The 27,495-nt window shown below is 48.6% G+C and overlaps 1 protein-coding gene across 2 annotated transcripts; it reads right to left on the bottom strand.

The window, feature by feature from the left end:
• Nucleotides 1–1,217: 1,217 nt before the first annotated feature.
• Nucleotides 1,218–25,126, bottom strand: SMYD1 (SET and MYND domain containing 1). Of its 2 annotated transcripts, XM_080592225.1 has the most exons (10): nucleotides 24,597–25,126; nucleotides 14,612–14,788; nucleotides 13,395–13,608; nucleotides 11,694–11,824; nucleotides 9,999–10,037; nucleotides 7,057–7,249; nucleotides 4,454–4,546; nucleotides 3,806–3,969; nucleotides 2,829–2,997; nucleotides 1,218–1,610 (listed from the first exon to the last, which is right to left on the bottom strand). In XM_080592225.1, the coding sequence occupies exons 1-10, from the start codon at nucleotides 24,731–24,733 to the stop codon at nucleotides 1,452–1,454; spliced, it is 1,476 nt and encodes a 491-aa protein (XP_080448351.1). In that variant the 5' UTR covers nucleotides 24,734–25,126; the 3' UTR covers nucleotides 1,218–1,451. The 2 variants fall into 2 exon arrangements, with proteins under 2 accessions (XP_080448351.1, XP_080448352.1); XM_080592226.1 differs by lacking the exon at nucleotides 9,999–10,037 and having other exon boundaries at nucleotides 24,597–25,121.
• Nucleotides 25,127–27,495: the final 2,369 nt, after the last annotated feature.

Genomic DNA, 27,495 nt, shown 5'->3' with positions numbered 1-27,495 from the left:
CGGTGGATGGAATAGCACCAAGGCCAGGGAAAGGGTTCTGTCCCCTTTCCTTGAAGATTTAGCCAAAGTGACCACAAGGTGATTGGTAGGGCCAGAGAATGGGGTGGTGGAGGGTGGCAGATGGCTGGGGACGAGGAAATGTGGGTGATCCTGCCTGGAAAACTGCCCTGGGATAGGGACCAGCACTGGGGGAGTTCAGGCATCCCAGCTGCCATCCCTACCCTCATCCCCAAGAACTCCCAGCCCTACAGGCTCTGGCCACCCCATCACCACCCACCCCATCACCACCCACCCCATCACCAACCACCAGCAGGATGGCCCCAGACAGCCTTCAGGTGTTCTCTGTGTGGTTTTTCCCTGAACCGTGCCTGGTAAATTGGGTTACTGGCACTGAACTCCTCCTTCTGGGGTGAAATTTTGGGTTTTCTCTGCTGGCAGGAGAGGCCAGCACTGGTTGTGCGCAGCAGAGACCCAGCAGCACCAAAGCTTTCTCACGTGCTGCTGCAGGCTTTGTGAAGACCTGGATTTCTGACAGGCAGGAGAGAGGAAATTCTTCCTTCTTAGCTGCCCTTTCCAAGCCCTGTGCTTGGAGGCTGCCTGGGTGTTTTGCTGGTGTGATGGACTTATCCTGGGTGGTGTTCTCACAGCCACTCAAAGCGGATGTTAGGAAAACACCACCAGTGCCTCCACACCTCCTTCTGCAACCCATGGACAGATGGAAGGACTTAGCTCAACAGTGCCTAAAGAGCATATGCTGGTCTCCAGCAAGCTTGTCTTAGAGCTGGAGAGCATCAGCAAAAGCTCTGAGAAGAGGAAAAGCCTTGTTGTATGGTTTTGTTTGTTTTGTTTGTTTGTTTGTTTTTGTTTGTTTTCCTTGCTATTCTGCTGAGGAGCAGGTAGGGAATTCTTGTACCTGTGTCACCTGCAGAATCATTCTTCATCATTTTTTTCCTCAGAAAAAACTTACTTTCCACTAAATACAATCTGTGGGCCTTAGCCACTCTGCAGTCAATGCCCAAGACTCTTCTTGGAACCAGCTTCCTACTTCTACCATCCCTTGGTCAGCTACCCATAGGCATCAGTGGGAAGAAGTGATGTCATCAGCAAGGAAGTGATGGAAAAAATATTTAGAAAGAAACAATTTTAAAAATAACCAAGGACTTCAGGTTCAGAGAGAAACAGGCTTTCAATAAGAACGTAAGTAACTTTAAAACAGGTTTCTTGCTTTGATTTTTAATGTTAGTGGTAGAAAAAGGATGTTGTTTCTGCCAAGAGCTCCTTTGCTTTGAGCCCTCAGAAGGTTTTTCAGGACTCTCCCCCAGCAGGTCCATGCTCTCAGACTGGTGCCACTGGAAACAATCCTTATGGGTGTGTCTCATGCATAGATCACGTTCCCCAGGTGCCACAGGTGACGATGCCCCACAGGCATGACTTTGTGTCAAGTTCAGGGTCTATTCCTTCTTGTGGAAGAGGCTGGGTGCGGTCTCATTGCTGGGTTCAGGCATGACTTCAATCTTTTGGTTTTTGAGGGCAGCTTCCCTCATCTTGTAGTACATGAACTCATTCTGCTGGAACATGCGCAGCTCCATCTCCGTCTGGACACGCATGACCTGAGGGACACAACAGGTTAAAGACCTGTGACACAGATCTCAAAGCAAGTGAAAAACACACGGCCTGAAAGTGGGGACCAGCCATCAGGCGTGTCCTAGAGCATGTAATGGCTGCTGCACCCTGCTCCAGGTGTCCCAAAAGCAGGACCAGGGCTGACTGGACACAGATAGCATTTACTTTCTCAGTCCTGGTTGCTTGTGAGCTATGAAGGTGAAGAAGGCATCAGCCCTTCCTGCACCCAACTTTTCTGCTGGGAAACCTCACGCTCCCAAACATCCCGGGATTCACCATGAGCAGTCATTCATCATGCTGCATTGTGGCATAGGTTCAGAAGGGATTTTAGGAAATGTTTTTACACCTGTCTGTGAGTTTCTTCAACCTTCTTTAGGAGCACAGAAGTAAGCATGTGGCATATATCCACTATTTTCATCCTGAAGAAAGTGAAAAGGGAAATGGAGGTGCTGGAGTCCCACCCCCTGATATATATACATATAGGCAAACAGCCAACAGCCAGTTTGGCTTCAGGCCTAAGATAATTATTTTTCTGATGATATAAAATTGCACTAAGATTATAGCTCTGCTGTAATGGGGACTAAGACATCAATAAAAGATTTCATGTGGTGTTGTGTAATTTTTTTTTGGCTAACAAAGGAGAATTCTGTAAAGCCAGCAGGTCACACTGGGTGAGTTAAAGGTTAAAGAAATGATCAATCCCCAGATGCAAGTATAAGGAGTTCATCACAGCTGAGCAGATATAATTCCCCTGGGATCTGCAGGTCTTGGCCCTAAGCTAGGGTATAGACCTATTGGTCATTTGTGAATAAAAATGCATTGCAGCCCAGAAGGACTGGAGAGGGGTAAATAAAGAAGAATGGTCACCAATATAAGATGAAGAATATTGGTTGGTAAGCTGGGAACAGGCCCCCCATACGTAATTTGATATAGTCAAACTGTAATGCCATCCATCTGGGAGCAATGCAATCAGGCTGTTTGAAGAATGGGAGCCTCTGTCCTTGGGCACAGCAGTTTCAAAAAAAGATTCAGGGGCTCACTGGCTATTTTTAATGCATGTCCTGGTGCTGGATAAAAGCTATTTTTCAGGGATGAAATTTTCCGATGGGAAGGAACAAGCATTTTCCAGCAGACTGGAACATGATAATGAATGTAACTGTACCGGGGAGGATAGCAGAGACAAGAAGGGAGATCCTGACACCTACCTCCAGGTCCTTGGTAATGGGGTGGGAAGGTCCGTGGGTTATCAGGAGGATGGCGTAGGCTTTACAGATCATGCCATGGCCGGCTTCGATGAGGCCAGCATGCCAGTGGGTCACTCCTGCCCGCATCACAGCCATCCCCAGCTGCGCGTTGTTGGGATGGTATATTTTCCTGGAAAAGCATTGAGTAATTTTAGCTCAGGAGAGATCTGAGTTCCCAAGTGTTTGTCAACGATGTGACATGTTTTCCAAAGAGCAGACTATGTATTCAGGTGAAGACCCTATTGAATTTGGTGCCACTTAAATGTGCAGCCCTGCTTTAAAAGGGTCAGGAGGGCATGAGTTACACAGGGACACGAGATGTTGTGAAAGAGGGTGAACAACCTGCAGACAGTGTGAGCTGGACATCTGGATTGGAGAATAGTAAGATTTATCATTCCACAGGATTTTGACACAGACAAAACCCAGACCTGACCCTACAGCCCAGATGGCACAAAACATAGAATCAGAGATTTAATGAAGGCCTTAACTGAGAATGCAACAATCATCAGATTCTCATTAGCCAAGGCCCAAATCCACATATTCAAGGGGCATCCTGAGTGCCATCAGTTTGACAGTTTCTCTTTTCTCTACGACTTCTCCTTCCCACAGGCCACAGAGGAACAGACCATGCCCTGCAGCGACTCTGTCCTGCACCCAGGCTTTGCTACCAGGGCAGCCCTGAGATGCTTCTAAACAAATCAAAGAGGCTAATGAAAGATGACCAAAACCACTTGGCAGTTACAGTTCAGTAAACTGAGGTGTTTGGGAGCTCTTGTGCATTTAGAAAGGGGCTCTCCGTCTGCTAATATATAATTGGGACCAAATCTGAATGTCACTACTGCTGTCCTGATGGGAACAGACTAAGAAAATAATTTCTATAACACACTGCCTAACATTGTACAACCACAGAGAGCTGCCAAACCAGGGCAATGCCATACATGTAGCCGTCCACCATCCTCTTGGCGTAGTCAGCTGCTTCCTCAAACATCTGGAGGTAGGAGAGCACCTCGGAGGCGATGCTGAGGATCCTCAGGAGGTAGAGGTTCGTGTCCCCCAGCACAGGCTCCTGTTTCTTCAGGCAGTCACGGCACAATTTCACAACCTACATCCAGGGGAAGCAGAGAGAGAAAGCCAGAGCACCATCAGCCTGAATCCGACCCCCAGAGCCCTGTGTGTTGCGTGGTCCACACCAGCCCTAGAGGCCAAGTCAGACTCTGTGAAGGCTGTGGAAAATAGGACATGCTTTTATCTGTCCAGAAACATCAGTCTAACAAAATGACGGGGGCTCAAATCATCCGCTGGTGAGGAAGACGTGATTATACCCCCCGTGCCATCCACCCAACCTCCTGCCACACTTGATGCAAGGAATGCTCCTGATCGCCCCGTGGGGCTGCAGACAGGCACTGCCCCATGCCCATCTCTCATCTGTGCCAGCGTTTGCGATTCGAACTGCCAAGAGGGCAGGAGGCACTTGGGGACATTCAGGTTACAGAGGTGGGTCTTTGTTTCACCCATAAATCATTGACTCAAAGAGGGACGAGCCCTGCTGTCCCTAGCACCATGTGTACAAAAGCACAGGGACTCACTTCGTGGTAAACTCCCTCCAGGCGGGCCTTGTTGATCTTCTCCAACGTGTCCTTGGAGAACTGGATAACCTCCTTCACCGTCTCTGCAGAGGGCTGGGGACAAAATTAGGAAACCCGGTGAGGAAAACCCACCATTCCTGCTGCTGGCTGGGTTAGCTGGGGTGCCTCCTCAGGCCTACCCAGGCCTGGCCTTAAACCGTCCCGTAACCAAACTCAGGGGTGAAGCTCCTGCTGGCTTCGGCAAGAGCACGGCTGGGCCACCGACCAGGGCAGCAGCCATATACATCTGGCTTGGTTCCTCATTCTTTTTGTCCGCTTCTCTCCTCTGGAGAAAGGACAGAATCAGCCCTGCTACCGGGAGGCCTCACGAGCAGCCACAGAGGCTGTGAAAATGGGAGAATGTGAACAGATACTGGTCGGTGTGTACCAGGAGCTCCTAACACAGCTGCCTGGAATAAATGAGGAGGAATTAGGTGGAATAAGGGTAGGAAAGATTACATTACTAAATTTTACCTATTCTGCTCCCTTTAGATCTAAATACCCCAAGACAGTTTACCTCAGATTTCAGTCGCATCCAGAGAGTGAAACGTGTTTTCCCATATACCTCAGAGACGTTTGGATTTCACCATGGATTGGAAGACATCCAGGCATGATGCACATCCAGGCACGCCTGGCCAAACACTAACCAGCCCCTAATTAGCTCCCCTCCATTTAATGCTGAAATATAACTTTATCCAGCACCATCAGGTATCCTCTCCTTTTCTGAGCTGTTCGAAGTTGGATTTTCAAACTCTTGAAAATTTAGTACGGAAGGAAAACAGAAGCTTTTCAGAGCTATATGCCCCATATATTCATGGGTGTGTATGTATGTGTTATGATTTATTATCACATGTTATTAGACAGGAACGATCACAGCTAATCAGATGGTAGCAGCTGTTTGAGCAGTACGCGGGGTGTCCTAGTGGCAAGAGCACATTCAAAGGCAACGTTAACGTCAGTGCAAATCGCATCGCTCTGCTGTCTGAGCAAAGACTCCCAGAATAGGCACTTTAACAGCACTTCCACAGCAGCTTTATCTAATAAAAACCCCCTCCTGCATTTCCTAGCCCCCTAATCCTGTTGCCATCATAAACAATGCTGCTCTTTGGAAGGGGTGACGGACCGGAGGCCGGAGCGGCTGTTGAGGATGCGAGGTGTCAATCCTGCACGTATTCAGAGAGCTTTTTCCACACAGCTGTGAGCGCTGCCGCTGTCAGGAGAGCGAGCCTGGGTTGGGGAATGCGATACAGCCGGCGTGCTCTGCGGGTGAGCTCAGTCCGGATACTTATTGTCAGGGAGGGACGGTATTTTTAATAGCTGAAATCATGCACCTGGCATAGTTACAAGGGTGTTTGTGGTTTTTTTTAAGCCAGCTTTAGGTGGTGGAGCACACATATCTGAAAGTGCGTGTGTTCCCGCTGCACTGCAGGGCGCTTGGAATGATCACAAAAAGGGGATGGTGCCTCTCAATGCTCCACAGCAGGTGCTGAGATTTTCCTGAGAGCAGAGCTGGGATCTTTTTATGAAATACTTCTAGAGGAAGTCAGGGGAAAGGGCTTCTACCTCTGGGACAGCTTTACATTGGAAGTGGGGAGTTCCAGTAGCTAAGATTAGCTTTAAAATGAAGCTTGATAATTTGGAAAAGGAATTATATAGCAATGTCTTTTGCAATAGCTTGCTTTTTGTAAAGCTTGCAGGAGTAGAAGCCTCCTAAACTAACACTGTCACAGATTAAACAAAAATAATAATAATAAAGTACTTATATCCTTGGGCAAAGGAACCAAAAAGGAGATCTTACAGCTACCAGCATGCTCAGAAATTGAAGCTGCTGGCCAAGAAACATATCCTAATGCCGACAGCAAGACACAGCCCTCCCGCTCAGTCACTTGCCAGACCTCCAGAGAAAACACAGGTGACTGGAAAATGAATGGTCCAACACACTAATTCTTCCCAGTAAGTCTGCCCAAAGCAGCCATGCACAGAGGAAAGCCAGGGGAAAGATCAAATTCACTGTGACCGGCTGGTGCGATGAGGGCTGGAAGATCAGATTCCCACCCTTCCAGAGCCAGCGTGATGGTACATCTTTTACAAATACCACAGCTTCAGCAGGGCCGGTTAGTCCTGTCATCATGAATTATAGATATATATATAATACATATATATCATAATAATATATTATTCCCTGTCCTGCTGTTCAAAACTTCAATTCCATTCAGCTCCTCACAAAAAGCCCGATCTAAATGTCAGCATTTTTGTCATCTCTAGACCTCATTTTCCAAGATTTTAGCATTCTGCCTGATGGACTGTCAGGTTAGAGCTAAAGGCAACTTTTGTGGGCTTTTTAAAACTGAAAAGCTGTATGCATGTTGCACAGCAGGGACTAAACCAACCTTGCACGGTGTGTTTGAGTTGGCATTGGGCTCAATAATGTTTCAGTTCTGACCTCATTTTTCACATTAGAACTGTTTGGGCTTCTGCCAAAACCTGCCTCTGCTGCTCCTGAGTGTCCTCAGGCTGTGGAGGAGATGGAGCCACCTCTGGGTGTGGGCACCGCAGGGCCATACCTTGTGGTCCCCCTCCTTCACTGCCAGCATCAGGTCATCCTTGATCTGTTTCTTGCAGTGCTCGCAGGTGCAGTCGAAGTAATACTGCTTCTTCAGCTGCCTCCGCCGCTCCTCGCTCACGTTGAGGAAATCCACGTAGGACACGGTCAGCTCGTCCCCCGGGGAGATCTTGCTCAGCGCCCGCAGCTCGATCCTGGGTGCAAAGAAGGCAAGATGTGCACTTGGAGAAGCGAATGCAGCCATTGAGGCACCACGGACAAATCCTGCTAATGGCCCCAGAGGTCAGCCCTTGCCCTAAGGTACTGCTTTAGCAATGCAGGGATGTGCAGCAGTCAGTTAACTGAATAGGGAGTGAAAACACAGTCACACCAGTTTCTCCTGCCCTTCCGCCAGTCCCTGCCTGGGATACACTGGAAAGCAGAAAATGTTCCATTCAGGGTGAATGGAGGGGTAAATTTAGGCATAAAATCTTATTATGCCACAGGGGATCTCGCCAGAAGAAAAGCCTGAGATCAGAAGTACACGACGAGCCTTGCAAAATGCTGAGTTTGGACTCTGGGGCTTTTTTAAGCGCCGCTTGTGTTCTGCTCGCACATCGCTGGCCAGACTCCCAGATCCCGAGCCAGGCTGCTTTCGGTATCATTTTCACTCGGAAAAGCTAAGAGATGTTCCCGCTGGGTGCTGGAAAAGGGACACCCTTTTTCGTGCATCTCTACATAAACCCTTAGGAACAGTTCACTGGGAGTGGTTTATTTTCTATTATGGCCCATTCGATCCGATGCCTAGTGCCAATACCAAACACAAGGAAATCACCAGTCTGTTACCAAACCAAAATCCACGGCAGACCCTCACAAGATGACAGGCCTTTGGAAAGCCAGATCTTTGTATCTGCCTTTATCTCAACTCTTACCCTGTAAAACATCTCAAATGCCCTTGCGCTTCCACTCCAGCAAGAGAAATGTCTCAGTTAATCTGGGCCACCTCTCCACCACGGGGTCTGGATAAGCACAGAGGGCTGAAGAATTAACCCAGAAACACCAACTGTGAGTGGTGTTTCCATGTCCATCTGCTTCCCCATCTTCTAGTGCCTCGCTGTAGGGCTCATCCAGAAGCCAGGATGTTTGTATCAGCTCAGCTCCGTGTTTTAGGAGAAGGCTCCTGGGGGATGCCCAGCCGCCTAACCAGGACGAGGAAGTGCTTGGACTGAGCACCACAGCAAGGCTGGTGGCTAAAAGCAGGGCAGTGGCGCATCAAAGCTCGAGGACAGTGAGGCCACCAGGATGGGAGTCACCCAGGGGTCTTTCACCATCGGTGGCCTGATCCTGCTGCACCCAACGGTGGGTTTTTTGTGACTTGGGGGGGGCTTGCTGGCTCCCACTTGAACACGAAGTCCTTTAGGTGGGACCCTGTGAAGGTCTCACCAAAGGCATACCCAGGTGCATCTTCTGGGGCGGATGGGGGGAACTTCTCCTGCATGATCATATTTCTGTAAAGGCACTGTAATTCCCATTAGAAAACTCTCCAGGGGCATACCTCTAAGTCTGTCTGCTGTGCTAAAGCTGCTGTGAAAACTACTCTTTGAGGATGGTCTTGACCTTCTCTGGGCATTAAGTCATATCAACAGCATATTCCATACTGAATTTATCGCCGAACATGCCATCATCACGAAGGGCAGCTATTAGTTCTGCCGTAACCACGGGAAAATGCCACCGGCAGAAAGGTGCGACCAGCTACTCCAGGAGAAAGTGCACAAATCAGAGCAATTTCCATCAGAAAGTTACACACAGAAACATTCCCCTTCACACTTAACGGGATCCTCGTTAACGTGACTCATGCAACCAGAGAAGCAGAAGCAAGCCTTGACTTTTATGATGCCCCTGGTAGCCTAAGCACCGTAGGTGTATTTTAAGCCGTGATCCCTTGGGTCGAAGGGATTGATAGCGTTTCGGACAAGCCCGGACACAGATGGTATATTTTAAATGCTACAGTTAAAGAGACACTGTCGGCCGAGATAGCCCCGCAGACCTTGAAAGGCATGGGCACGGGCACTGCAAGCACCAGGGAGCTCAAAACACAGGAATAGGAGAACTTTAATCAGAAGTAAAACGCATCTGCCCTTTTTTATGGTCCTAATTGTAATGCTCTGAGTCAGTGGTGAGGAAAGGCACTGGAAAAGTATTTCACCTTTTATTCGAGGATATTGCCTGCTTGTTTGAAATCAAAGTTTAAAGACAACAGTGTCCCTTTAACTGGACTGACTATAACATACCAGGTGAAGTGAGATAAGCAGAAAATTCGTTCTTTTGTTTGTTTGTTTGTACACATTTTAGTGATTTCTTCATCAAAAGCGAAATGCTTGGATCAGGTAGCAGTGGCATCATGAAAAGGTAAAACATTAATCAGGCATTATCATAAAAAAAAAGGGATGAAGCCTACACCTCATGGTATTGCTATTGTAGTCAATGCATTCAAAGGGCACTGTCTGTTGCACAAGAAACGTGGGCTGTTTAGTATGTCAGTAATGCAGCCGTTTCCCATCTCGTAGTACGCAAGGTTTTATTTTGGGCCGTGTAAGATTAGCGAGACCTTGCTCTGACTTTCATGCTCTTGCTGCGGTCGTTTGGGGGGAGAAATGAGAAGTGGAGGGGAAATACTGAAAGGGAGGGAGACACAAGAAAGGTTGGAAGGGAAGGGAGGGAATTTGCAGTCGGGGAGGCATTACTGCTATTGTTTTAATTTACCACAAAATGCAGAGTTAAGTGAGGTTTGGGTTTAGTGGGGCTTTACACAGGGGAGGAGTAGAAGTTCGGAAAAAGGAGAAGGTCAAATTGTCTGCACACGGAGGGCTTTCGGAGCCCCTCGGTGCTGTTTGCAGCTTCATTAACACAGGGCATGAGGGGTACGGGGCGAGGGGAAGGACGATGCTCTCAGGAATGACCCACCTCATCTGTGTGTGGAACATTGATCTTACAGCCTCATGACTGAAAGACAAAACAGACATCTGCAGTTTACACAGGTGCAAGTACAACCAAAGAAACTGGGCGAACTGGGATCGTCTGGGCTGGGGGCGATGGGGCTCCCGGCGCCTGGCTCGTGTCTCGCTGCATGAGGGCACAAAGCGCTCTGCTTTTCCTCTACAGCTGCTGTAACCCTATCACAGCGGATTTGGGGGACAGCTGTCCTGCACCGTGATTTTAGGAGTGCTGTCAGCCAGAGGATGAGCAAAACCCGCTTCTGACATTTTGCTATTTGGGGCTAGTTCTCCTGCACAGACCAGAAACGTCACCGCCACCGTCAGTACTCATGCTCTGCAAAGCGTAGCTTGAAATGGAAATTAGACTGGGATATCAGCAACAGGTCTGTGCTCTCTGTGATGAGTTTAGTGTGTCCCCAAACCTGGTATTGTGCCCTGAGTGCTGATCGAGAGCTCGGTTCCCGCAGCAGTAGCTGGTCTTACCACCAGATTTCCACAGAAGGACAAGAAACCGGGCCAGTTGCACAACCCAACCAGACCGTTAAGGTTTATTCAAGTCAGTAACAGGCCACATGTGGGAGCTTGTAGGTTTTTTTTTTTTTTGGCAGTGAGAACTGGAGTGCACAAGCGATGCACTAATTAAAGAAGAGGAGGCTGCGGGGTCACCTTTTAGGCTCAGCACTGAAGCTTGCTGAACACAGGAGTTTATAAAATCTTAAGACCAAGCAGAAAATGTTGATGAAATGCTGTGGCTGTGGAGTTTTTGGCAAGCAGTTCCCCACAGCTAATGCCTTGCACATGATGCGCTTGCTGGATCAGCAACGGTTTTTTTTATGCCTGTTCTGGCCTGGGAGGAGGCTGTGGGGGGCAGAGCATCCCTCCCATCCCTGCCCTGAGCCCTGAGAGCAGCAGCTGCTGCTCCCAGCTCTGCCGGGGCTTCCCTGCATTCCCCGCTGTGCCTCTCACCCTCTTCCTATCTCACACATCCTGCAGATGTTTTCTTACAGGGTTTGGGTGGCAATGGGGAATGCGCGGTGCCTTGGGGTATCCTGCACTTGCATGTGTTTGCAGATAACAGTCATGTTTGTCATTAAGAACCCATTGCTAAATAGTTAATCAGTAATTAATACAGATTGTACACTCTCACAAGGATGAGGAGTTGTGTTATAGATGGCTAAAAGAACATCAGTAACAGTGATATATAGCTGACTGCAAGCTTCGGTTATGGAAAAATTCTTGGACTGTGGACTCAATTTAATCTTCAATAATTCATTAACCAAAGCTGTTCCTTAACTGTTTGCAAATAAAACTTCAATTAAAGTGATCTAGTCAGCTACTTACCACTTTATCTGTCTGAGTCTGATTTCAAGACGCACGGGGAAATTATTTGCTGGTTTGCTGGATTTGAGGTCAAAGCCTGCTGATAAGTTGTGTGCATTTGTTTGGTGCATCAGACAGCAATTTTTTAAATAACAAGCAGAGATAAAAGAGCTCCTCTTTAGAAAGAAAATCCTGTGCTTTTTTTGGTTCTGGATTACAAAAGGAAATGAGAATGAATAGATTTTCTGGGGCAGGGATCTGATGCTCTGGGGTTAGCAGTCTGTTATGTGAGTCGCCTGTTAGGATGCATCCCCGCTGCGCCTGAGGGAAGAAACCCACTCACTTGCCGTTGTTGAAGATGACAGTACAGTTGGGCCAGCAGTCGTGGTTGGCTTGGCAGAGGTTGGGGAAGATTCCCACACCAACAGCTTGCAGTCCTCTTTGGTCGCTGAGGGTGAAGGCGTTGCAGTTGATCTAGTCCCAAAACACAGGCGGGAAGAAGCATTAAAGGAGAGAAAGCTGAGCTCAGCTACACTCAGGATGTCTCGGCTCCTGCTGATGGTTAGGAGAGGTGAATCTCCAGCATCCCACCTCCAATCCTTACGGAGAAAGGAGGATTGCCTGCAAGATTGTTGTAGGAGGTGATTGTAGAAATGACATCTTTAGTTGGGATAAAGCATCAGAAAAAGAGACGTGATGCAGGACTCCAGCAGATGGACCAGCTCAGAGCAGGGCTGAGTAACGCTGCAGAGTATTGCCTGTTAATATTCACTCAGGATGTTTAAGATATATTTTGCCTGACCGTGCTTTGCTTTCCTTATACTCGCTTTCTGCAAATAATTCAGGAAAAGGCCACAGGAGAATGAATTTGAGGCAATTTAAGCAGAGCATTTGCAGAAAGCAAAGTTCACGCTTAAAAACCAGGAGTCAGTGGCGGAAATTAACCTTGCATGCAGCCTGGACACATATCTGCTGGGTGGCCCCCAGAGCTGACAAAAACCGATTGCAGCAGTTTGGTATGAGTCCCAGGCAATGAATTTTCAAAATGATTACTTTGTGGTGACATATATACCAAGAGTGAGTGATTATGATTTTCTGTACAATACATTATCACATACGAATTGTTCAGGGAACAGTTTTGAGTCACAAACATAAACAAGCAAAGAATTTGCAAAACACAAGTACGATAGGATATACCAAAGGAAATCATTAACTCAGCTGCTAATTGCTTTAATCCCTTAATAGTTTTATTTCCTCTCTTATCTAACGCTGTGCTTCATCCAAAGTGCCTTACTGCTACGTGGGCAAGCCGTGCTGGTTGCTAGCACGTGGCTCTCCCTGTGCCCAGTGGGCTGGATTTGCTCTGCGGGGTGAGTACCAAAGGATGCTCTGTGTCCCCCCAGGGGAAACCGATGTCCCGTGGGGTTAGCATGGACGAGGATGCACCAGCCTGTGCCAGGGCTGGGGGCAGAGCTGCTCAGCCTGAAATGGCCTCAGGGAATTTCCCTCTGCTACACTGAGGACAAAATGTGTAGTTAACGTGTTAGGAAAGGACATTATGAAGTATATTTTGTATATTTTGCCTATTTATATATATATATGCAAAAATGTAATGTATACGATATATAATAGACTAATGCATACACTAAAATAGATCTGCTATATACTATTTAAGTATACATATTAAAAATATATATTTAAATAGATTTTCTTAGCTCTTTTAGGCGCAGAGAGATGCCTACTGGGAACTGTGATGCCGGTGCAGCACCTGAGTTTGAGACAGACACTTGTCTGCATGTTTTGACAGATAAAAAATCCAGACCTTGACCTTGCTGGGCCTCAGTTTCGCCACGTGAGTGCAGATGGGGAACGTGACAGTATTCAAGCTGCCTGCAGCTACTGCCTGTCCAACTGCTGTGGCTTCGTAAGGGCAAGATGGGAGTTAAGTGTCATCAAGGCTTGGTATGAGACTTCCTCTGGGCACCTGGCACAGCCCATGGCACTCAAAGCAGCCCCCCTTTGCCCTCCCAGCCCTCGGACGTACCACTCCGAATATGTGGGAGATGTACTGCATGCCGAACTGCTGGCTCTGGGGCGGCCAAAACTCCAGGAAGCTCTCCACGTCGACACGGAGGTCTTTCTTCTCCTCCTCGCCGAAGTTTTCCACGTGGTTCTGCAGGTCGTCGATGGAGACCAGGCAGCCCTCCGACAGCCCGCTGCCTTCCCTCTCCATCTTCCACATGATGCGGGCCGCCAGCCTGGCCAGGAGAGAGCCCCGAGCACCATGCACCAGCAGAGCCAGCCACGTGCTCCTCCACCCAGCACAAGGACAGGGACCGGAGGGACACCGAAATTTATTTTAGGGGTGGGAACAGGACAGGTCCTGCATTGGCTGGCTGATGGCTGGCCCCATCCAGGAGTTTTGAAGGAAAGGAAGGTGTGGGATTTTCCCGTGGCATCTGTTTTCTCATCTGGAGAAGTGTTACAGACCCTGTTTCCCTGAGGATTCCTGTCATTTTCCTACCACAGAGCCAGGACGTGAATCTAAATCGATGTATCCAGGAGGCAAGCTGGGGACCAGCCCAACTCCTCTCAGCCTCTCCCAGATTTTCCCCGCCTCCTAAACTTCCCGAGGCGGGTTCTCCTCACCACATTAATCTGCAGTAAAGTTTTTGGGGCCCTGCACCAAAAAAAAGTGGGAGCACAACCCTGTCACACCACAGATCATCCTCCAGATCCCCAGCCTGTGAGCTCAGGGACGCTTCTGGCCTTCCCCAAAGCAGTTCCTGCCTCCAGCCCACCCGAGGCAGGACACCCAGCTCTTCCTCGCCACCCTCTTATCAATGTTTACAAATACCCTAAGTGTGGGAGACAGAGGGATTTGGCCAACCTCTTTTCAGTGGTTTGTGGGGACAGGGCAAGGGGCAATGGCCACAAAATGGAGCCCAGGAAGTTCCGCACCAACATGCGAAAGAACTTCTTCCCGGTGAGGGTGACGGAGCACTGGGACAGGCTGCCCAGGGAGGTTGTGGGGTCTCCTTCTCTGGAGATATTCAAGGCCTGTCTGGACACCTACCTGGGCAGCCTGCTCTAGGGAACCTGCTTTGGCAGGGGGGTTGGACCCGATGGTCTCTTGAGGTCCCTTCCAACCCCTACAACCCTGTGATTCTGTGACTCTGTGATTCTCCCAAGGGACGCCCCATCCTCTCCCACCACCCCCAGGCCTGTTGGTGAGCCCCAGCCCTGGGGGCCAGCTCCCACCTGATGTTTTCGGTGGGTGCCTTGCCGTGCCTCTTGATGGCGGAGCACTCATTTTTGTGGTTCAGCCAGGCGGCCCTCTGGCAGGTGCGGTCGCAGTAGTAGGCGAACTTGCACTGGCCGCAGCGGTGGAGCCTCTCCTGGCGTTTGAAGCAGGTGTGGCAGATGACGTGCGTCAGGCTGGAAGGACAGGACACACGGGCTCATGTCTTGGTGACGGGGCAGCTCCACCACGCAAGGGTCCTGCCCATGGGTTCCTCCCACCCACCCAGGATAGACCCCCAGACATTTTGGGAGGACACAGAAACATCCCACCTGGTTTAATCCTCGTCCGCTTGCGCAGTGAGGTTGCTTTGCTGCTTGGCTATGCCAAAGAGGCAAACATTTTGTTTAAAGGAGGAAGGCAATAAAGCATTCCCCGGCTCTCAGCCCTTTTGTCTGCAGCTCGTCTGCTCCTCCTCAGCACTGCCGCCGTGAATAGGGTTTTCGGCCTGCTCTTCTTCTCTGTCTGGCCCGTGCTGAAGTCTCAGCCACCCATATGCTGGGCAGAAAGCAGATGCCTAATGAATCTCTTGCTCAGGCGAACGTGAAGAACAATGTGAAGGCAGCGAGCCAGCCTGAGAGCTTCATCTGCCTGCAAAGCCTCCGGATTTGGCTGAGCTGGAACCCATCCCAGGCCCTGCATCCCCCATCCTGCATGGGTCGTGGCTCAAAACAGAGCAGCAACCACCACCGGGTCCGAGGGATTTAGGAAAGCATTGGGTGAGAGGGAGGATTGTGGCTCTGAGCTGTCCTGACTGCTATCCTAAGCTTTCCCGAGGCACAGGCGTGCTGTGGGGATACAAATACGCATCCAAAATGCTCTGGCAGTGAGCAGCCACAGGGGTATCACGATAAAGAGCAACGATAGATTGAGGTGGTTGCACAGAGAAACCCTGCTTGAAACCAAGATGGTTTTTCATGGATTGCAGAGCAGCTTTGCTTGTCACTCCTTTTCGCCACTGGACCAGAGCCGTAGCTATACGGGCAGCATCGCACTTGGCATTGTGTTGGAAGTGACAAAAGGACGCCAAGAAAACAGCCTCCTTCCTGGTCCACCTCCTCATCCCAAGGCGTTTTACATCTCCTCCTCCTTCCTGCAAGCACAGCACTTCTCGTGGCTGCCCAACAGCAGGGCACGGCAGCGCACGGCTCCAGGCTGGGTGGGTTTGGGGCTCTCCTGGCCCCGGTGACTCCAGAAAGATGCTTGGCATGGGTCTGCGGATCCCAGGCAGGCTCCCGGCTGTTCAGCAGCCCCTAGGCATGACTGTCAAGGGTCAAGTGGATTTTTAGCTGCCCCAGGATGGACAGGCAGCACCAAACAGCTGAAGACAGGGAAAGATGAGTTCTCAAGGGCTCACAGGAGCACTGGCTGGGGTAGGACCTGCGGCGGACTGAAATACCGAGTTTAAGGAGCCGTACTTGCATTTATGACCACCATAAGATTTTATTAATACATCCAAGGGATCACAGATCTTTCAGCTTCACAAGGCTAGTGCGGTGCTGAGCTGAGAACATCAGTGATTTAGTGCTGGTCGGTGGCCCAGGATACGCCACCCATAAACAGCACAGAGCCTGTGAGGATGTGCTCTGCTCTCAGGGCATGAACTCCCTGTTTAGTCTGGTGTTAGTTTTAGCACTGTGCTCTTCAGGGCACTTCAAGCTGTCCTGCAGATGGTCTGGCGATGCAGATTTCTCCTTCAAATCCCAAAGCTTGAAGTGTCTTTCTCTGGTGCCAGCAGCAAGTGCTGCTCTCTGGCTACTCCGGCTCCTGTGGTTTACTGTGAGCTAGATGGCCATGGGGCAGCTGGAAAACAGCTTTCAAAAGGAGCGGGTTTCCTCTTTGGGGGTGTCAAAACTGGATTTCCAAGAAGCACCCTACAATTGTATGTATGTAACTATAACCAAGGGGGAGGAATATATCAGAGGGCACGGATGAAAACTAACCCAACATCCTCCCTCCAAGAGTGCCCAGGGTCCTGGATCAAGAGGAAACCTCCCCTGTGTGCTCCGTGTCACATGCCCAGCTGCTTGCTCTTGGCATTTGCTTTATTGGGAAGGAGGAGGAGACCCCTTGGGACTTTCCCCTTGCTGCTACAGCAGGCTTTTCCCTCCCTGATCTGCTGCCCCCCAAAATCAGCTCCTCCAGCAACTGCACGCTTCACTTCTGCCTCCAGCCAGGCTCGACAGTAGGGGAGGATTCAAATTCCTATTGCTTAGACACTGCCAGCCCCGGAAGAAAAGCTCTCCTCACTGCAGAAAGCCCACTGACCACTGAGGCTTCATTGCCAGGGGAACATTATCGCCCACCGCAGGGAAACTGAGGCACGAGGAAACAAAAACTGTGTTGACAATCACACGGGAAGACTGCCACAAGGGGGAATCAGCCCCATAGCCCCAGAGTCCCAGTCACAAGACTGTCCTGCCTATCCAGTCTACGTATATATGTATAAACATACGTATGCATGTTTATATCTATCCCAGCACGCTTAAAATGCATTTTCATTCCTCTGGCACTATTGCACGAGCTGCTGACGCAACCCACCCGCTGCACTGGCTCTTGCAAGATGAAGAGGGCCATCGATCTAAAGCAGGGTGACCTGCAGCAGGCAGCACGTGTAAAAATGAGGTTTGGGAGATGCCAGGAGCAGTGCTGGTGCACGGAGAGAGCCCGATGCAAGGCAAGCCGTCGGCACGGGGCATGGGGGGAGCGCGTGTCCAGGGAGGGGGACGCAGCCTGCTCCGTTAAGTCAAATGAAAGAGCTGGGAGGTGGTGAAAAATGCAAGGCTGGGCTCTGTCAGCTGTCAAGTCAGGGGGGCAGAGAGGTGCAAGAGAGATCACGCTCCTTGTAAGGCAAAGGAGAGGCAGGGAGCTGATAAAACCCGCAGGGTTGAGCTGCGCCGGGAAGCACAGGGAGATATCTCCTGCGGGGAGCGGGGCTCCCTCCTGCCACTCACGTGTTTTGGGGGCAGTCTGCAAGTGAGCAGGCAGCTAAAGGAGTCTCCCTGCACAGAGCAGTGAGGGGCTGGAGGAGAATATGGTGCAGCAGAACTCTTGTCCACAAATAGGGGCTTGTCTCTCCCCAGTCCCCTCTCCCAGAATGAAAAAGTGCCAAAATATTGGCTCTGCATTTTGCTATTTATTGTATAGGGTGTCCAACATTTCCAAAGCTTACCTAACTGGGGGAGCTTACTGCCAGCCCTAGAAAGCTCTCGTTTCTGAGGAGATGCAGAAATGCACCCAAAAAAAACCCCAACACATTATACAAGACTTCCTGAGGAAGCAAAAGAACAGTTCATATGGCAGTGAAACTGCAGATACGATTATTCATAGTAATCTGAGTAGGCTGGCAGGTATAAAAAATACCACATTTCTCACAAAACTCTCATGAGATCCTCAGCTTTCAGAAATGGTTTTAAAAAAGAGTGGATGTATTGATAACGTCCCAGGCCTACTGGGGCCTACTCTTGGTGCTGTAAAAAAAAAAAAAAATAATAATAACCAGGAGACACAGGTATTTGAGCCCCCTTGCCTAAATCTTCAACAAATGTTGCTCAATCACTGCCTGATCCCTGTAAGCACCTAAATCACCCAGGTTGAGTCCTGCAATCCCCTGCCGTGCCAGAGGTGCTCAGAGAAAAATGCCCTGAAGGAGGACGGCAAAATGGGACTCTTCTTTGGTCCCAAGGCTTGACCGTATGACAGGTTCTGATGCCATCTGTCCTGGAGGTAGACAACACCAAAGGCTTGCTGTGGTCCGCAATCTTCCTCCGTCATCCCCTCTGCAATAGTTAGGGTACCCCAAGGACATGGGGTATCTTAATTGAGGTTAAACCCAATCTCTTGGTCCTAAACCCAATCTCCTTGGTCTATTAAAGCTTTTCTGGCTGGCTTCGGAAGTGTTTAACACAACCAAACATGGGGTTATAGCAGCCTTCACGTATCTAAAGGGGGCCTTCGAGAAAGCAGGAGAGGGGCTCTTTGTCAGGGGGTGGAGTGATAGGACAAGGGGGAATGGCTTTAAATTAAAAGAGGGTAGATTTAGATTAGGTATTAGGAAGAAATTCTTTACTCTGAGGGTGGTGAGGCACTGAACAGGCTGCCCAGAGGAGCTGTGGATGCCCCATCCCTGGAGGTGCCCAAGGCCAGGCTGGATGGGGCTGGGGGCAGCCTGGGCTGGAGGGAGGTGTCCCTGCCCATGGCAGGGGGCTGGAGCTGGATGATCCTTAAGGTCCCCTCCACACAAAGCCATTCTGTGGCTCTGTGGTTCCAGACAGAGCTTCCTCTCCCTGTAGGGACAGCAGCCCGTTCCTGCATGGTCAGGATGCTTCATGGCCAGGCAGCTCTGAAGGTTTCAGAAGAGATGTGTGGCACCTGCCCAGGAGCTCTGGAGGTCTGAACCCTTAAAGACTGAGTGCTCTGCTCCTTTGCTTTAACACGGGTACAATGAGACTGCTTTTTGCTGTGCCAGTGTATGCCGTGGCCTCTAGGGTGACCTTTGGCCATTCATTCCCTGCCTCCGTGTGCTCATGTACTGCAGATAGTGAGAACATCTTTATTTTATCCTGGCCAAAAGCAGGATCTTCAATAGCACAGTGATTTCTTCAGCTCACCCCGGCCTTGCCAGGTCAGGGATTTAGGATGGACTTGGAGGGCAGATGCCACTGGCTGACTCACCAAATGACTTTCTGGGGAGCCTCAGGTTTCCTTGGCCTCTCATCCAAGAGTCAGCAGAGCTGAACTCTGAGGGGCTCGTGAGCTCTGGTGTTACGTGGATGAGACACACAGCTACTACTGTCACAAAAGCAGCGATTCAATAAGCCAGCCAGCTAATGCAAGAGGTGACAGAGCGCTGGTAGCTAAACCATGGCTCCCGCAGGCATGGCTCTCAGTGAGAGCAGAAGCAGCAACCAGCTCTAGCAACTGCTTGGATTGGATTCAGATGCATTCAGATCCGTCAGACCTGCCAGGTCAAAGGGCTGAGCACTGCCGTAGGAAATATATTCACCTCGTCTTTGGAACATGCCCAAGCCAGCCGTTTCGCACCCAGCCCCCAGAGCATCTCATTCGCTGATGTGAAAAGGCAAAGTGAGATGGCTGCCGTGCAAAGGGACAGAGGAGGAGCTCACAGAATAGCTGCTGGTCGTGCTGAGAAGCTCACGAACTATTCAAAGTGAGTTTATTCTATTCTGTACACGACAGATGACACACACAGACGACATAAACTACACCTAAGTCCACCTGCTTCATATTTATTATTGGCTGGCTAAGCATCCCTCTCCTCAACAGCTTGCAGAAGAATAGCCTGAGGTGTAGGCAAAGTCCACTTGGCTTTCAAAGCAGGATCTTAACACATTAAACACAGCAGTCTAAGGAAATCCACCTACCCCTTCAGCACGGAAAGAAGAAGGGAGGTATTCAATACTCGGCTTCTCCTGGAGGTACTTATAATGGTGAATTATCAGTGCAAGAAGAGTTTTGCTCCTTTAAAAGCGGGGGGTTGGAGCTCAGTACTTTTATCTTCAAAATGCCATGGATGACACATTGTAGTTTATCTGAGCTGAGTGAGTGATTTATTTTAGACCTGTTTTAGACTTTCTTATTTTTAGTCTTTCATTACAAGCTTTCTCAGCCTCATTTTAAAGAGGTGTGGCTGTGGTTTCCTTTCAAAAAGCTGTGTTTTCTCCCCAGTTTTACTTAAGCTTTTGAACTAAGAATAAAAATTCAAAGCCCAGGAAAAAAAAAAAAAAAAAGGAATATGATCACATTACCTCTCAGTTTTTACTGGTGTCAACTCAAAAAAATTGTTTCCATAATACTTTCAGAGTCATATCATTATGGAAAATTTTGCATTCCTTATATCCCTAGGTCATCCCAGCTACAATAACGGAGCTCCCCGCATTTCCCTTGGAAAATGCCTGCTTCATACATCACTTATCAAGCAGATCTTCAAGTGGTCTTGGCTTTCTACCACGTGACACTGTTTACCTTGACTACTCTCTCTCAAATCCCGCTGGTAAAAAGCAAACCCCTCAAGAGAAGGTTGACAGAAATATATCGGGCCTCCCCATGCCTGTAGGAAATGTAAACTCTTACAGGTTTGAGAGCCAACGTGCATGCTAGAGGAGAAGGTCACATACTGTACATTGAGGCCAGGCAATGGGAATGTCATCATCCTGAAGGGAGCTGTGAGGAAAGGAGACCTTTCAAAGAGAGAGGGAAGAGGGAGGGAAGGATTAAACCTCAGCACATAAGCAGAGCACGAGTACAAACTTCAGTTGAAGGTAATGGCCAACCAGGCATGCACGGTGGCTTTGCAAATCAAAAAAGGACCCCACGAAGGCAAAGAATTCCAGAACAGAACAGAACAGAGTAGAGTAGGGTAGAGTAGAGTAAGACAGAGTAGAGTAGGGTAGATTAGGGTAGGGCTGGGAAGAATAGGGTTGGGTAGAGTAGGGTTGGGTAGAGTAGGGTAGAATACCAAAGATATATTTTCAACCTTCCAAATCTACTTTAGGGCAAAGAGGGCCTGCCACTGACTGCTGTTTTCCGAGTGCTATTTCAAGGCTGATTCAAACACAGATCGGAGAGTTTGTCTGCACTTTATCCGAACAGCAAAATGCAGGAGATCACACTGAGACCTGCACCCCCTTTCAGCCAGCATTCACCATCTCTCCAGTCTGCTCTAGTTCAGGTAGAAGTAATGGGCTTGATGCAAGAGTCAACACCACATAACTATGGTGTTAAGCAAAACGTTAGCCTTGAGATGAGCTGGCCAATGTCTGTAGGAACCTTCTTTAGCTTCACTGTGAGCTTGCTGTACTTTTGGACCAGAAGTCTCAGGCACTGCTGCTCAGATGACTGTCACTGGATTAAAGAGGACATGCGCCCAACAGCCTCAGTGACTTAGGTCCCTGGGACCTTCAGGGGTTTCCAGGGTGAGATGCAGTCCGCACGTTTAGACACTGCATCTGTGCCCTAGCTAAGCAGAGATCCAGTCAAAACACTCAGTGGGGTGCGGAAAGCCATTTGGCTCACCAAGGTAGGTGAGCCTGTCTTCATAGGAGAGCTGCTCCAGCCCTTTGACCATGTTAGTGGAATCATTTTCTGTAGTATGGCCACACCGAGAAAACAATGCTGTACCTCTGAAGAGCTGCTCCCACTAATCCAGAAAAGATGCCTTCACTTCACTTGCTGTGTTGCCACACTGCATGCAGTCACACAGAAGGTTGCAGTGTGGTCATTATAGTATTATGGCCATCAATATAAATAACAGACAGAACTTGGTTTTCACCAGCATAAACAGGGGCTCAACATCCACCCTGTGACCAGACTTCCCATAGAACTGAGCTCCTAAAATAGCTGCAAAGTACAGACCAAGTTTTCAAAGTGCTCTTCAGTCTTGTGCTTCCCTTATACGCAGAAGAGAGCTGAGCTCTGTGGAAAATATAGCCTCCTATTTGGTAGGACCTCAGCCAAAAAATTGAACCTACCAGTCACTCATATTTGAATTCCCTTTCCATAACTCACAAACACACTGCTTTCAGCAAGAGACTAAGATGCCGATGGTAATTAGGATGATGGACTGACTTTGGGTGTCCCTGTGCAGGTTGAGCACCTTTTTAACAGTGTAGGGTCAATACCAATTTAGGACCTGGAAAAAAAACATGGAAAAACACATGCCTCTTCATTGGACCCTTCACCGACGCAAAGGTAACAGCAGTTCTCTCAGGGCAAAACCACCATGGCTAGTGTGGATTTATTCTTGCTGGTCCTAGAAGGACCCAGGCTACCCTTTTATTTCAGTCAATTCAGTTGGAGCTATATGCAACTGAACACCCTGGGACAGTGGTGCAAGATACCTTCAAAACCAAAGCCCTGTGTGCATGTGACAAACATCAGAACAGTTTTCACGAGAAAATTGCATGTTCATTTTATAACTCAGGCCCAGGATATCCCCTGCTGAGTGCTAACTGACAAGTATTCAGCTAGCAATGCCTGCTTCAGAGATTTTGGGAATGGATTTCACCACTGACACATACAAAGTGCTGCAGGATGAAACATGCCCCAGGAGGGTGAGAGCCCACTGCTACTGCACGGCAGCATGAAGAAGCAGCAGAGATGAGAATGACTGAAACCATCCCCATTCTCTGCAGTCACAGAGGAGAGATGTGTTTACCTCTTTGCTGCTCTGGTAGTTAAACAACCACAGCCTGGCTAAAGAGGGAGGCACATCTCTCCCCTTCTGATGTTTTCTGTTGGAAATCTAAGCCTACTGCAGCCTGGGCTGCTCTCCTATGTGCATCAATGCTCACAACATTTCAGGTAGAAGGACAGAAATTGTCAACCAGCAATCAAAAGGCAAAATGTTTTCAGTGATTTAATTAGTATATTTAATAAGGCATATGGGAGAAGTCATCGTCCATAGGAACTTCCGAGGCAAACACAGTATCACAGCAAGATCCCAACTAGTGACACAATGAAATGAAAGTATGAGAGCTAGAAGGACACATCAAGGAGAGAGGTTTTTGTCACTAACTACTGTAATTGAACTTGGGGTTAAGAAGTCAATAAATTAACATTTTAAAATAAACAAACAAACAAAAAGATTTTTAATTGTGAGCTCTTGTAAAGACATTAAAATAAAAATTAAAAATAGTATCATTGTTGCTATGGTATAGATTCACAAATATGTTCATCCACTGACAGTAAAAGGGCAAGGAAAAAGTGAATGAAAGACAAAAAAATAAATTATTTCCTACTGTTTGACCCCTAATTCTCTGCTATTGTCAGATCACACAGTAGCACATACCAGCTGTAGCTACAGCACTTAACTTAAAGGCTCCAAGATGACCAGCGTTAAAACAAAAGTACGAGCTCTGCTTGAATTGCAGACTCCATTAGCAGAACTGATTCAATCACGGAAAGTCCAGCTAGACAGGATCACCCACTGCCCTAGTTAGTGTGCAGAACATTTGCTAAAGGCACTGGCACTTTGGGCAAAAAATAAATAAAAAATAATAAAAAAAAAAAAAGGGACAAATTCTGTTCTCGGTTACTGCATTATAAGGCTGAACAAATTCCATTCATGTCGGAGGCTCTAGACTAAATTCATTCCAAAGGAGATTAACATAGAAATTGTCTCTTCGTGTCGTTTAGCTTTCAGGCTAATTAAGTGAATTTTCCATTGATTTGAAGGGCAGAAGTGGGCACCTACCAGCCACTGCCACTCCAGCAGTGCAGGTTGACCGAATGCTGTTCATCCCTAAAATAAGCAGTAGAAAAGAAAAATGCACCTGCACCAAAATTTAGCTTCTAGCTGTATCAGCATGAACAAAAAGCTTAAAACTACTCTCGCACAAGAGTGAAAGTAGAAACCTGTCTCCAGTTAACTTAGCTAGTTAGAAATATAAAATTAATGAAGAGAAACAATACCACTTGCAGATCCCCAGGAGCCTCTAGTTTGAAGATAGTTGGCTATGAATATGTATGGGGGGGGGGGGATGATACACACGAGCACAGCACAGTGCAACTCACTTTTATCACACATTTCACGTTGGAGGCTTCAGCAAAGCATGTCTGAGGCTGCAGTAACTGAGTTACACGCACTCCTGGCAGCTCAGTGCAGCGTAACATGGGTCCAGCTTTGTGAGGCACCGAGCACATGCAGCTTTCACTGCCTTTGGTAAAAGCTGACAGCACCGAGCACCTCGCAAGGTCACACCCTGGAAGAAGATCGTGCCATATTTAAAGTAAAAAAGCAGGTCTGAGCCCCGGGAAGGATACTCGCTGTAAGCTAGGATTTGACTTTACAGAAGTGCTTCTGACTTCCCTTCACGCCCCTCTCTGATGCTATCCAGACGCTTTCAAGCTCTCACCCGCCCAGCCAGATGACATTTTGCATCAAGACTACTTTCGATCTCAGTTTTATGAGCACTTTTCTCTTACCTATCAAAAACCACGGCAGCGTAGGCTGGCTCCGCAAAGATGACATCCCCGGGCAGGAATTCCTTCTGCGCTTTCAAGCCCCTGCCTTTGCCTTCAGACGTGAACACTTCGACTGACTCCATTCCCCCTTTAGTCATCCCCGGGACCCCCAGGGTATCTCAGAGCGAGCCAAACCTCCCGTCACTCCTGTCAACTTCGTCCTGCCACAGGACCACGCTTATAAAAGGGCTGGCCTACCCCCACCCCCGGCCACACCGTTTCCCATAGGAGGGCGAGGGGGTGGGAGCAGGAAAGGCAGGAGGAGAAGATCTCCCGTGCAATATTGGCAGCCTACGCAGGGAAGAAGGTGCAGGGCTGGGTCTTCTGCTGCATTAGGAAACCCCTCTCCAAAACCCACGTTTGGAATTGTTGCTCCCAGCCACGAGCGGTTGTATATGTTAGGACTCGGATTAATTTATACGCTCCCATTGGAGAGGGAATGTATTCTCTTTGCAGGGGTATTTTTAGCAACCACATGTTTCTGTCTCTCAGGAAGCAACAGCTGAGACAGTGGGACGGGGAGGGCTGGTATGCGTATTTCTGACCCCTTCCACTGTCATCTGGCTTTTTCCAGAAATTAAACAATGCTGCGTTATTTTTACCCTCCAGGAGATGGACGGCGTATTTAGAGGCAGGGAGAGCAGAGGAACTTGCGCCCTGAAATTCTCTGCCTCCTCCATGACCACTGAGGCCTGGAAAAGGGCCGTCGCTTCCCAAATGCCGGCGGTGAGCACACAGAGCAGCGTGGAAGGAGCTGGAAGGGCAGCAGCGGTTTGGCACGGGCTGCAGAAGCGAGCAGAACATCTTAGATATTTGCACAATTTGGGATGCACTAAACTCAGAAACGTCAGCACATTTGAGGACTCTCCCCACCTCCAGTTCTCAGCCTTGAGAAGAGAAGGCAGAATTTGACCCACCACAGGGTAAAGGAGGGTGAAGAGACAACCAGAGAGATCAAGCCAACGAGAACCCACTCCCTTTTTTTGCCCTCTGTCTCCAGCAGCTAGAGCATGTTCAAGGTGATGCAAAGGAAGGCCTCCGTGTATAACGGTGAGCCTTGCTATGGAAATTCAGTCCAGCCTAGACTGTCATTCAGCATTTTTTTTATCCTTTAATAGCATTTCGTGTGGCTGGTTCTCTACCATCTCAGCCTCCCACTGCTAAGAAAGCCGATTCTGTTTCCTCATGGATCTCTAAGCACCACACAGACATCACTGTTTGCAAACCTCTTCCCACACCTCCTTTCTGCACAGAAAAAAACTATCTGATTAATAGATATGGAAAGTAAGGTGCAGAGACATAAGGAGGATAGTTCCTGTGCATCCCTAGACTGCAGAGGCCTTGCTTTACCTAACCAAGGCAGTAGGAAATACTGTCCTCTTCAAGACAGTCTCAGAACTGCTCAGCATCTTCTGCTGAAAGCTTCTGGCAATTTTCCTTTCCTGCAAATGAAGTATGGGATCACGCTTCAGCTCAAATATCCTCTGTTACAGTTTGCCTGAGCGTGCCAAGCGCAAACGATATCAATCCAGAACTCCATAAAGTCAGGGTGATCTGGGTGTTCATGTGATTATTAGCAATATTTCCCAAACAACCAGACTGCTCCACTCCTATTGAGGATGGCCAGAGCTGCCGTAGAGCTGTCAGCGCAAACCTCTTAGCATTTACGCTGCGCAGCACAGAAAAGTCACTAGCGGCAATCAGCCACTAAAAGCAATTAGAATTTTAATGGCAATCATCTTCTGGTGTAACACATTATGTGACGTCAGGATGTGCTGGCCTCACCTGTTACCCACGTTTAATTCCCCTGGGCGTTAAGTGCCTTTTAGATACATATATTCATCAGCAGTGCTTTAGCACCTCAAAATTAGGTGCAAAATTGATTTGGAATGTGGCTATACTGAAGCCAGTCATTTAGCACACTAAACATTCACTGCTTCTGAATTCCAGAAAACAAATATATATATATATATATTATATCTTTACAAAGAAGTAAACTAAAAACAGAAGACCAAATTCCTTCTAGGCCAGAATTACAACAGAGCGGGTCTCTGCACAGACAGCCACCATTGCATTCGGTGCGATGTACCCCTCACTCCTTCCCACTGCCAAAAAAATACATAATTGAGCAAAAATCTCATTTCTCTCCTTGCAGCCCAGTGACTGCCATGGTGGCGCGTCCTCAGCTGGGTCGCAGGGGAGATCGGCCACCCAGCTGCACATCACATCTGCCTGGGACGAGCATCGAAATACCACTAGGCCGCAGTTTCATGCACAACTGTGTGCTAAAATACAGCGGTAAAACCGTCCGTGCAAAGAAAAATCACTGAGAAAGCTGGAGAGGGCCGAGAGAAGCTGTGAAATGGGGTGTCCCGCTTAAACATCTATTTGGAGGGGTGGCTCTGCTTTCAACCACCTGGAAACATGGCATTTCGAAGCCAGCTGGAAAGCCATGCCGATTTTGGAGTACTGAGAAAGACAGACCCTTAAACAACGGATTATTCTCTCTTTTGGAGATATCCCTGGCTGGTGCGGGGGGGGGGGGGGGGAGGGATGGGCGGCCTGTCCTCCTACCGGGAGAACAAACAGCACCATCTACTGCCCTCTAAACATTTATCCAAAATTAAAACGTTATCAAATGTAGTCCCTGCTGAATCTTCTTCCTTGCAGCCTCTGCTCAGTGCAGAGCTGAACGCAGTCCTCAGACAAGTTGTGAATTAGAAAGAAAAAGAGAAAACAATAACAACAACAATAGTAATACTGTCCTAGGCTGGTGCTGCTTGCACTGGTCCTGTCCAGCTAATTGCTGGGCTGCAATTATAATTCTGCTTTAACGTTAATGTGATCTCACGTTATGTGA

Source organism: Anser brachyrhynchus (genome assembly GCF_964034855.1).
Source record: "Anser brachyrhynchus genome assembly, chromosome: 4".
Taxonomy (NCBI): domain Eukaryota; kingdom Metazoa; phylum Chordata; class Aves; order Anseriformes; family Anatidae; genus Anser; species Anser brachyrhynchus.
The sequence above is the reverse complement of the archived record's forward strand: the minus strand, read 5'-3'. Positions and strand labels throughout refer to the sequence as shown.